This window comes from Nothoprocta perdicaria, unplaced genomic scaffold (genome assembly GCF_003342845.1).
Source record: "Nothoprocta perdicaria isolate Ctin4 unplaced genomic scaffold, notPer1 scaffold_208, whole genome shotgun sequence".
Taxonomy (NCBI): Eukaryota; Metazoa; Chordata; class Aves; order Tinamiformes; family Tinamidae; genus Nothoprocta; species Nothoprocta perdicaria.
The window spans coordinates 162,992-175,382 of NW_020455294.1; the positions used below are offsets into that span (position 1 = coordinate 162,992).

The 12,391-nt window shown below is 40.9% G+C and overlaps 1 protein-coding gene across 1 annotated transcript in view; it reads left to right on the forward strand.

The window, feature by feature from the left end:
• Positions 1-12,391, forward strand: part of UBAC2 (UBA domain containing 2) — a 93,900-nt gene that overhangs the window by 55,388 nt on the left and 26,121 nt on the right. Inside the window, exons 5-6 of the mRNA XM_026038341.1 lie at positions 7,878-8,001; positions 9,870-9,917. Coding sequence (XP_025894126.1) covers positions 7,878-8,001; positions 9,870-9,917 — 172 coding nt within the window. The remainder of the gene's footprint in view (positions 1-7,877; positions 8,002-9,869; positions 9,918-12,391) is intronic.

Below are 12,391 nucleotides of genomic sequence, written 5' to 3' on the forward strand. Positions count from 1 at the left end.
AGAAATCAGGACTGCAGAAAGTGCTTGGGAGATCCGCTGAACTCTCTGGATATTTTTTCCTTCTTGTTTTTATTCCCCCTTTTTTTCTCTTCATTAAAGAATTATATTAAGTTAAAGCCTTATATGTAGTAACGAGCTGTAAACCAGTGTTGGAAGGGAAAGCACACAGGATCTTGCTTCATATGTACACAAAATAATATTGCAATATACTTCCCTGTCTRGAAGGAAAAATAGGCTGTGGTAATTTTTGATCAAGGGCTGCCATTAATGCTAAAACTTCCTAATAAAGGAAATATTTCCCCAAAAAATTTACTGGTGTAAAAATAGCAGCAATACACGTTCCTTGCCCTGATCTGATAAAATATTGTCCTCTTTTGATTAAGATGGGTTATTAGATGGTACTCTTTGCMCCACCCTGATGCAGTAGCCCCTTAGGCAGCGTGGCGCGAGGTGGGAGTTGCTGGGGCTGAGTGATGCACKTTGTGTTCCCCGCCGCACCCTCCATCCTTCCAGCTGTTTGTTTCCTGTTCTTGTAACGCTGCCCTTCCTGCAGGATCTGGTTGTCTGCCCCAGCATTTGGGTATTTAAAGTGAGAAAAGGCACTTTTCAGAAAGTGTGGTCTGTTTTGCTGTTTTCCTGCAGAAGTTTATTGTTTTTCTTTATGAAAATGTAACATGTAGATGAATACACCCATGTGTTACTTTCAGGGGTGGTAGCAGTTTAATATTTTGGCCRCTGTGTTATGTTGCCACTGTTAATTTATTTTTCTGTCTCCTTACTGGTGTATTTGAGCAGTTTAAATCCAGCGGGTGCTGGATTTATCCTTACAGTCCTGTATGCAGCCAGCTAGCCCACAGAGTGGGAAATCATAGAATCACAGAATGCCGAAGGTTGGAAGGGACCTCAGAGGTCATCTGGTCCAACCCCCCTGCTCACACAGGGTCACCCAGAGCACGTGGCACAGGGCTGCATCCAAGCAGGTTTTAAAGATCTCCAAAGAAGGAGACTCCACAACCTCTCTGGGAAACTTCTGCTGTTACGTGGGATGCTTATGGACCAACCAACCTGAGTCCTAGTTCACTCCCTGAACTGCAGAACTATCCTGACTTCCCAAAAGGATCCGTTTTCCCTGAGAGATGGCTCACGTGTCCAAAAGTAACCTGTGGCTGAATCCTGTCTTTTTCTGTAGACAAATATTATTTATCAAGTGGCTTGAGTCTGCACGAGAGCAAGTGATTGCTCATCAGTGAGTCATGGTAACTGGGTCTGTTGCTTCATATGGGCCAAATAAAATGCTCTAGATTAAACTATGATAGAGATGTATTTAAGCACCCAAGCCAGATGAACTAAAGCGGGACTCAAGATTTCAGTGCAGTTGTTGGACTCTTCCTCCTCAGCGAAATACTCTGCTGATTTTATATTAAGGAGTGACCAGAGACCTCGATAAAACATTTTTCTTTCTCTTATTTGCAAAAAGTGTTTGTGTGGGGCATAAGTGTTTGTGTATATTTTGGCATGCTGGTACAACAGCAACGGTTCCTCAGCAGATAGGTGAACCGAGTGCCATGGACCACTTTTGTGAGACATGAAGAGTTGCCAACCCCTTAAGCCTTGCACAAGCAAGGCCGAGATCTGGAAGAACAGGAGAAGCCAAAGAGTGGAACTCACATATGTCAGCATCTAATTAGTGATGGATAAATTAAAACTAAAATCAAAAAAGATTGTCACCACCAAAAGATCAAGGTTTTGCATTAGCTTGCCAATCAGCAAGAAGAGAAAAGAACCTGAAGGTGATTTAAAACGGAACCAAGCAGTCTATGGAAAATATTGTCTTGGGAGAAAGTTTCAAAGCTTTTTTAAAGAGAGGTAGGTGCCAACTTACKTTTCTCCTCAAGAGGGGATTGAAAAGTATTCACTATTTGGTTAAAATGTGCTTGGTTTCACATTTTGATAACCCCAAAGTTGCAGTGATTTTACTGAGATATCTGAGGACTGGGAGAGACTGCCTTTTTCCCTCCTCAAGATACACACAACTTCTGTTTAGGGTTTCTCTTGGTTTTTGTTTGTTTCTTTGTTTTCTGTTTTGTTTTAGTGTTTTTCCCCTAAATTCTTGTGAAATATTGCTGGTAAGGTGCAAGAATACGGGGGAAAAAATGCCCAGGTTTTGAGAAGCGCCAGGAACTGGGGTGTCCTGCTCATGTCTAGCACACGGGTTGGATGCAGCACCACTAATAGTTCCTTKCAGTCCTGGCTTCCTTTAGTCAGAGGATCAGAGCTGCTCAGGAATTAGCTAATTTTAAGAGTGTTAGTTAGAATGTTTAACACATTTGAAACAAATTTAATTATAATTAAATAATATTTAATTTTAATTAAATTTAAATTTGAAACACATTTAAATGTAAAATGACACTGTCTGGACAGCCCATAGGGAAGTAGATCACTAACGTAACAGATGAGGTGCAATGTTTATGTGCTTTCTATTATTTGCAGCTGTACTACATAGTCATAAGAGGTTAATGATTCTATAAAAAACTTAACTGATGTCAATAATGTGACCGACAAAAAAAAAAAATACACTATTGCAGTAAATGTGGTGAGTCATTCTAAATAAACTAACGTAAAGGTTATTTCTGCAAATTTTAATCCCACAAAACTTCCAGTGACAACAGCAGATACTTTTTGCAGAAGTAACCTGAACTGTTTACCTATTTGTTCCTATGTCATAGAATCAGGSTGTTTCTTCCATATTCTATGCATATATTTGCTAGTGTTATATTTGATAATGTTTATTTCAACCTGCATTTAATATCTATTCACCTCTTTAAAATTTAGGTAGCTGTTTCTTCTTTGGGAAATGATTGCCCCTAGTTGTTTGGTTTATGTCAGCAGTTCATAGGTCTCTGGTTTAAGGGTTTGTTTCTTTCCTCTCCTCTAAGTTGTTTTTTTATATTGGTGATACTATCAGGAATAAAATGATTAATGTCAAGTGCCATGATTAGCTTCTACTAAAAAATTGAGATGATTTTGTGCAAAGAGGGATTCTCAGACACAAACGTCTGTGGACTCTAAATTGAGTTTATGCCACTTAGGAAGGTGTTTTCAGTCATGTGGATTAGAAACTAAGATTTTAAATCAAAACAAAGAATTCTAAAGCACAAAAGATTAAACGCTAGAATTTGAACAGTCTGTGTGGACACCACGTCCATTCCCAAGGCTTACTGAAACAGAAGGCTTTGGGGAATTGTAACGCTATTTTTAATTCCATAGGCAGAAAACATTTGAAGTGATTTTTCTAAGTTATTTTCCCCAGCATTGTAGTGAAAGTGTTGTGGGTGCCTCTCTGAAGTACTTGCACTGAAGCACAACGGCACTGGAACGAACAGGAGGGAGCCTGAATACCTCCATCCTTGGRTGAGATCCTGGGCGATGGGCTGTAGGTGATGCTGCTTAAGAAGAGGACTGAGGGGGTTGGACTCCAGAGATTCAATTCAACCAAGCAATTCATTAACTTAATGCAAAGAGTTAAAACAAGTCCTTTGATTTACAGTGGGTGAATGGTTGTTTGACCTGTGCAGCCAAATACAGGAACAGACATCTCTCCAGTGACTGCAAGCACCAAGACTTTAGTTATTCACAGAGTAATAGAGTCATCTGGGTTTGACGGTACCATGAGCAGTGATACACCCCRATCTCCCGTTCAAAGCAGGCCCAACTAGAGGAAGTTGCTCAGAGCTGTGTCCAGATGAGTTTTGAATATCTCGGAGGCTGGAGATTCTTGCTCTGTGGGCTCCTTGGCCCAGTGCTGGCCCGTCATTATCCTCTGCCGAGTTTGCTCTAATAGGTCAATGTCTTTCTTGTAACGAGGGGCCCCAGACTGGGAACAGAGCTCCTGGTGCAGCCTGAGAGGTGCTGAGCCGAAGGGAATATTGCTTCCCGTGACCTGGTGACTCCACACTTTGTTCAAATAGCMCAGTATGCAAATTGTCCTTCCTCACAAGGCTGAACTGCTTACTAATAATAATTTGAAGGTTTTCCCAGGTTCTTTTTTTTTGCAAATGTGCTTTCTAGCCCGTCTGTGCAGTTGCATGTGGTTATTCCAACCCAGGTGCAGAACTCCACATTTGCTCTTGTTGAGCTTCATAAGTTTCCCACCAGCCCATTTCTCTCGAGCGCATCAAGATACATCTGAATAGCAGCTCTGCTCTCCAGTGTGTTGACATGAAGGAGAATTGTCCCCAGAATGGGTCGCTGAGGTATGGAGGTAGTAACTGGCCACCATTTGGACTTTGTACTGCTTCTCAGAACCTTTTGAGTCCWGCAGTGCCACCAGTTCCCCACATGAGTTCCCATATTCAGTCCAAGGTCTTGCCAGAGTGAAAGCAGTCAGCAGCATCCGCTACTTTGCCCTCATCTGCAGTGCCAGTCATCTCATCACAGGAAGCAATCGCATTAGTCGGACATAATTTGCCCCTGGTAAATCAGTGTTGGCTTTTAGCCATCACTTTGTCCTTCACGTGGCCAGAAGTGGCTTCTAAGAGGATTTGCCCTGTAATCTTCCCAGGCACTGAGGTGTAGCTACTTGAACCTTCTTTCTTGAAGACGAGTGTGACATCTGTGTGTTTCCAGTCTTCAGAAATGTGCCCTGGTCCCCTGACTTTCAAGGAACAGCCTAACAGTGGTCATCTCCTCCAGCAGTATCCCATCTGGTCCCATCAACTTKGGTCTTTCCAAAGTATTTCCTGACTCTCTTCCTTTATAGTGGACACTGCTTCAGTGCCACAGGCTCTGCTGGGAGTCTCGGGGATCTGGGGGAGCAAAGTGCAAACCTTCTTAGTGAGGACAGAGGCTCAACCTCAAAGGCTGTTGAGCACCTCAGACTTTTCCATGTCCTCTAACACAAGGTCCTTCTTCCTTAGCCTTCCCTTTGGTGCCCACCTTCTTGTGTGTCACATTCTATTATTGTTTCACAGATAGTCTCTTTGGAAGACCCACTGYAGTTGAGCAGCATCAAGGTATTCTAAAACAAGGCATGATTGATGCATGGAAAATCTTGGACAGAATAGGAAAGATGGATTGTGAATTTAAAAATAGAGCTACATAATGAAATGGAAACTGTTTTCATGTAGTGGATTAACTTGTGGAGATGAGTTCCATGAAATATTTTAGACATTAAATTAGAAAAATCCGATGTGGATATTAGTGTAATACGTGATTATACTAGGATTTAACTCTTTCTAAGAAGCATAAACATGTGCCTTTGCAGGTGTAAGTCTATCTGGGTGTCTACTGAAACTACTAAAACTATGTGTCATACTAAAAACTATGGTTTTGGGAGGGAAAAAGTCATTTTTTTTTTATGTTTCCTTTAGCTTCTCTAAGTTTGTCAGGTTGTGAACAGTCTCAGATACAAGACTTAGGGTCACATGAATCACCATCTTGGTCTGGGATGGTGTTTTCTGTGTTTCGCTGCTGGCATAAGTGGTCAATATTAACATTTAAGGAACCTTTCAGCAGTTTATAATCTCTTTCTAAAACACAATTGTAGTCATGGGAAATTCCTTCCTGTAATTTCCCATCTTATGAGTGAGTGCACTCTTGCGTGTACAGTCTCCATCTTTGAGTCACTAGTTATCAGAGGAGAAAGAAAACCTGAAAAGCATGCTGCAGTTTTGGTCCTCTCTGAAGCYATTTGGTCAGAGTAGAAAGAATTAAATTCCATGAATTGAAAATATATAAAATAATTTTTTCTAAGAGAAGAAAAGATCTTTTGTTTTTGTTTGGGATTATTTGTTTCTTTTTCTCTTTCCTCACGTACAAAATTGAACTCCTTCATTAAATACAGTTTGACGGCAACAGAAGCAATTCCGATAAAGAATGATTTTTGTGGGTACTGCTTTTGGGTACTGCCTCTGAACTCCCACAACTCAAATGATTTGAATATATGCAGAGTTGCATGTGTGTGTGTGTATAGACAGATGGAGTCTGTAGATTTCTCCAGATGAAAGAGTTACTATTACTAGAGTTAGCATTCTCTGTGCATTCACATTCATTCGATAGTTTGYGGAAGATAAATCATAAAAATGATTCAATCTCATTTAATTAARCTTCATTTAAGTCCTCAGAGGCAGACGTTTTCAGCAAGCTGATCTTCAAATATAACAAATGAATGGTAATGAAATAGTCTTAAGCCACTGCCCATTAAATGAGTAAAAATAATATTTGAACTGTGAATTTGATGATCATTCTTTTTCCAGTTACGAGTTTCATGTTTGGCAGTTACTCAGGAAATGAAAGTCTAAATACTCAGCCCATCATTTCCCATGGTGTTACTGCCATCAGTCGAACCTGCTCAAGGAAGGCCCTGTGTTTGAGTGAGCCCTCCAACGTGGGTAGCTCCTGGTTCCTGCCATTTGTACAGTTCTCACTGAGCGTAACAAGGTCCTGTGAGTGTGAAGGCCTGTAAAAACCGTAGGCCTTAGTTAGTAAGGACAGTAAAACTATCCTTTAGGGCATCCAGCCTGTCTGAGCCACAAGACAGCCCAGCTTAAGGGCGGGTAGATGTACATTTTGTGGGTAGCCTCCCCCTGGTGATGAGCTGTGCCTTGTTGCTTGGATATTGTCACCATCGTAGCTCCGGAGGAGGACCTGACGTCTTGGCTCCATTTTCTGCTCCAGCAGTATTGGCCAGGTTATGCTGCAAACTGCTTAAATGCAGGGGAAGATTCAGCCAGCACTTTTTTGTTGTTTTGTTTCCCATTAGTGACTTAGTTGCACAAAATGGTTGATTGGTAAAACTATGGAAACAATATTTTGGGCTGACGAGAGGCGCTGAAGTTCAGCAAAGAGCTAAGCTTGGGCTGAGTTGGAGAAAGGAGCTCTCTATCCAGCCTGAAGCAGCTGGTAGTATATCTTGCTTATGGATGTATTGGAGATGCTTATAGACRTATTGAAACCTGAATTAAAATCTAATCCCCTTATGGGAAGTAACAATTTTTTTTTTTTGTTAATCTTCATCCCTGTTCTTGAAAGTATTTTTCTCCTAGGATCTCCTATAGCTGTGTCTTTGKTGCTGATTCTGCAGTGGTAGTTTCCTGGAAACTGAAAGATTTTATGGTAAAGAACATGGGCCTTATATTTAGGGATATGTGTGCAGTGCTGCTCATTTCAGTCTGGCTGCTGTGGTCATTGCATAAGGTGCTTGAGGCTTAAATTCGGTAGAACTGGCCCTGAAGAGCATGTGGAAACTCAGCATCTTCAGCAGCTTGTGCTGTGATTGAGGTGAGAATCCTCAAGAACATTTGTTACTCTTAGGTCTGTGCAAGGGCCCACAAAGGGACCTCGTGTCAAACTGTCGGGGTTCCAGCCTCCTGGTGAGTTGTGCTGAGCAGTGTGTCATCAAGCCTGCAATGCCGTAGGCTGGGCTGAATGGAAGAGCCTAACTTTACAGGGTGCTCAGAGGTCCCCATCATCTTTTGGAGTAAGTGTAATCCTCTTCATTTGCCTCTTTGGGTTCAAGAGGTTTGGGTCGGTTGCAGGTGACTATTGATTTTTTCTTTTTTTGGATGCAGTGTTTTATAGAAACCATCTGCTATTACAATAAAAATGTTTTCTGCGCCGCCTCCATCATGAACATAGGGGAAATAAGATACTTTGGTAACCTGTTTCTTGTTTGCAAGGATAATTGTCAAGTAATCATACTTATTTTGCTGTGGGATCTATTATATTGAACGTAATAACATTTCTAGTTTTCAGTTCCTAGGGAAGACCTTTGTTTACAGGGCTCTACTGCACTTTGTACATAGAATTAATTATTTTACATTGTTTTACATTCTTATTGCTAATATTCCTATTAACCACCTCTATCTTTCTTTTTGCAGTTTGGGTCCTGTGTTTGCTTTGTTTGTACCGTTTTACTGCTCCATTCCAAGAGTGCAGGTGACACAAGTATTAGGCTACTTTTCTATCACAAACAAGACACTGGTCTATATCCTGGGTTTACAGGTATGGTATGTACTTGCTTGTTCATCTTTTATTGTTTTTAACCTACCAATTAATATCCCTGTGTGTACTTATATCAGTTTGGACCCATGTGAGTGGTGCATATGTTCAGCTAGTGTCTGTCCTGACAACTAAAATATTGAAAAACTTGTACTTCTGCTATTAGCATTTCTGCATGCTGAAGGAGTAGACAAAGTATCTGTTGTTCCATTGTCTTGCATGGCAAAATACAATGTGCAAATTCTGTAATTCCTTTTCTCTTGGGTCAATGAAAGGAACCAGGTGGGAACCTGCTGCTGAGACATGTACCTCTTTCACCTTTGTAATTTACACTGTTTACTTGTTTTTTTTGTACTTCCCCTTACCTGATAGATTTCAAATTAAGCCAATAGAATACAGTAGTTTTCTGTGGTAAGAGTGTCTGTAAAAAACAAAATTATCAAAAATTTGGCTGGATTGCACTTCTGTGTAAATTATTTTTTTTTAATGCAAAGCAGTTCCTTGTGACAGGTAACTGAAAATAGCTTTACATAGAGCACGGCAATATAAAGGAGTGTTACCTTAAAAAATAAATGGAAAAACACAAATGCCTGATAGAGACGCGCAGCAGTTGTTTAAGAAAGCAAAAATACCCACAACAGCCTAGAAATGAGTGGACAGCCATGTCACAAGGTGAATTATGGAACAGCAGACTTGCCACCTTATGAGAAGTTGTACTCATTTTTATACGTTCCAGGCACTCAGAAATAGCTCCCAAACTAACGGAAAGCACCAGAAGTACCTGAGGGGGTAGCAGAGGGTATTTGAGAAAGAACAGTCACTTTCAGAACATTGATTCATGCTCCACTTGAACATCTCATTCATCCATTTGCTGTGGAGCGCTGGGATTGCTTTGATTTCTGCTCCAGCACCAGCCTCTTTTAGAGTTTGCCAAGTTGTTTCCTCCCCGCTGAAGCCGTCGCCACCACTMTTGCTTCAGTGTTCTCTGTGAAAATAGTGGCATCGTCTGAGCTTTGTTCCACTGTATCCCTGCCTTTTGCTTTCGTACATCTAACAGAGATCACTAAGTGGAGGTCACTGCTGTTACTAATTCCTCTGTCTTCACTGGACTTTGCTTTWTACAGAACAGTTGCTGCTGTCGCAGAGGGAAGCACATCCACCTTCTCATTTATAAGCTCTGTCCTTATCTCAAGCCACTCTTTCCATAGTGACAAGCCTAGAGGAGATATTCTCATGGCTCAGTCTGCATCTTACAGAACTACTTTTGTAAACAGCTTTTAGTCTMATTTTCAGCCTATTTTTCCAATTGATAATAACCTTCTCCAGGTGATTAATCCCCTTTACTTTTTGGAAAGTGAGGGGCCCCTCTGCTGATTAAGTAGACTTTTAGAAAATGTGCTCAACCTATTTCTGTGATTTTGTATCTGTAAACATTCCACGGGATGAGAGCTTCATGTCTTTAATTCTGACATTCATTTTTGGTCTCTCTGTGGCTGCTTCACTTGCACTGCCTTCCCCTGCTTGGAACTCTTCTCCTGCTGCTGAGTCATTTCCTTTGCTTCAGTCTATCTTTTAAGCTTGTTTTTCAGTGCAGCCTATAACTGACATCCTGTTATACATAGTATCTTATATGAAAATAAAATGTATTGTTCTGTAGGAAGAGAACAACTGTTGGATCCCTGTGTTTTTTCCACCTCTGCCACATCTGGGATATCTCTTTGTTGATGCTAAACTGAATTTTTGCCGAAATAAATGTTTGACTTTTCCCACTGTCGTGATAAGTACAAACCCTGTATAGTACTGCAGTATAGTAAATCAGATAGCAATCGCTATGTGAACTTAAAATTTAAATCATTACTCTTATCTTCTAGCTCTTAACCTCTGGTTCCTACATCTGGATTTTAGCCTTAAGTGGATTGGTAAGTCTRCTGCTTTAAAAACCATGTGATGCTTAAACACTCTTCTATATATAGAGTACAGCATATTTGAATTCAAAAAAAAGAACTCGGACTACCGAGTTGTGTTTGTTGTTATGAGAGTACATAGAAGATGTTTGTCTCTTAATTCTCGGAAGTGTCAAGTGCTGCCTGGTGCTAAACTGGCAGATAGTGAAAGAGCTGGCTGATATTTGTAGGTTGCCAATGCTTTCTGACCCCATAAAAATATTTTGCAGCTTTGGACTCTCAACTTAAGTGAAAACAGTGAGGAACTGGTAGAAATATGAATTTCAATAGCATGTGCTTTTGTATCCTTTATTTGCCTATTGTTTTCTTTTTATCAGTTTTGAGCAAGCCTCACGCTTCTCTTCCAGAACGCAGCTCGTAGCTGGGCTGTGGGGATGTCGCGCTGGCAGCTCCCACCCGGTGCTTGTGGCGCAGCCCCGCAGCAGGAGGAGTGTGAAATCCCTTTGCTCACCTCTTTCAGATCAGAGTGGGGTGGCCTGGCTTTTTTTCCTTTTCATGGTAAAAGCACTGTGGTCCTAGCACTGAAGCATTCAGAGTGCTGGTTGTACTGAGTCTTCTACTTTATTAGATACTGACGAGCTGCTTGTGATGTTTTTGTGAGTTTACAAGATAGGAGCTCTAGCTGTGATTTCCTGCACCAGATTTCTCTGTTTTTGAGACACTGGAAAGTGCTACTGCTCCCAAAGCAGCTCCCTGCTGATTTATGCAGTCTTTTGAAAAACCTTAAGTTGTGTCTTTGCTACTAGAACCCTTGAGTTCTAATGTAGACCGAGTGAAATGACTATTGGCACTCTGCACATTGTTGCCATAACTCAGTAGTTCAGTGTCTTAGCAGTTCCAGTGACTGCTGCAAAGCACTGTGTGAGTATTGCCAGAGCAGCCAGCAGAAATGACAGAGCAACAAATGGTGAAGTCTGGCCATACCACAAGTGTAGATGAAAGCAATGAAACCAACAGCCTGGACTTTCTCTGTGCTGGAGATGAGCCCAAGCCACTGAGCCTGACGAAGGATCTGTGGCTTCCTCCATACACTCTGCCCTTCCTGTTGCTYTCCTGGCTCTTTTAATAGCCCTTCCTTTAGAGCAGGTGTTCACTGGGAAGGAAAGGGAAGGCCTTTAACCCCTTCTTGCTGGGGGCAAGAGCCACGCACCGCTTGCTTGTGCAGATTATCCTGTTCTTATTTTAATTCTCTTATTAATGTACACTTTTCTTCAGAGGCATAATACAGCTTGGTTAGGAGTCCTTTTCACGTAACATCTTTTGAATTGCAGGTTTACAGTATGTTTTTAATAGATACAAGTCCACAGAAATAAGCTGAGCTTTCTCTGAGTTACAGTAAGCCTTAGAAAAGATCATTTAAAGTTTTCATACTGCTGCAGTCACCGTTTTTAAGATAGCATGATTTAAGTCATCATCAGAAACAGTTATTTTTTCAATAACAAATTTTTCTGCAGCAAGCAGAGATCTACGCTCTTCCGTTCTTGCACTAAGGTTACAGTTGGGAAAAAAGTTTAGGACATTTTTCACCCACTGTTTCTACCAGATATCTAGGTCTTTCTTTATATAAGTGTATATGTGTATAGTATATGTATGTATCTCATAATCTGGAGTCTCTTGAGAAAGCAGATAAGGGAATAAGGTTTTAGAGAGTTTTAAAGGATCTGAAGAGAAATATGACCTACGCCCTTCAAGCACTGGAAGCCTAGATACTTTTATTGCATTTGTATGTGTACAGTTACAGAAATACACRGGGTATGAAATGCATGTTGAATCATTTTGACATGTGATATATTTTCGGAACTGATATTACTGTTACCTGTGTGGCCTGCTCTATCTGTGGTCAATCAAATTTGCRTGTATGTGCACAGACCAAGTAAATACATGAATACTGAGTTAGCTAGGTGTGGGATTTGGTTCACTGCCTACTGATGAACAGTCCGTTCATTCACTTCAGGATATTCCTAGTTTAGGCTTATTTAAATTCTCACAGTTGATATTTTAACATGTGGTGAAATCTCTTAGACTAAATGAGAGCTGGCTTTTCAGGTAGAAGATGTGACRTCGGGGAGAGATTTTTGTTCTGTTCATCCTTGTTAATGCTCTTAAATTTGTGTGTAAATTCCAGTCAGGTGTAAAACACATTTACGGTTGGACTCAATGATCTTGAAGGTCTTTTCCAGCCATAATGTTTCTGTGATTCTGTGACTTGAACCTCCTCAAGTTCATGTTTTCCGTGGGTTGGAGAATAAAAGAAGTTCTGGTGTTCAGTCTTCACCTTTGCTTCACTTACCTGCCTGGGTCAACTGACTTTGAATGAACATAGGAGGACGCTCTTAAAGGCAGCTTCCTTGCTGTCCTGCATGAAACCAGTGTACCTCTCASTTCACACTGATCTGGTATGACAGGATGGGCCTCGTAACTGCAATTCC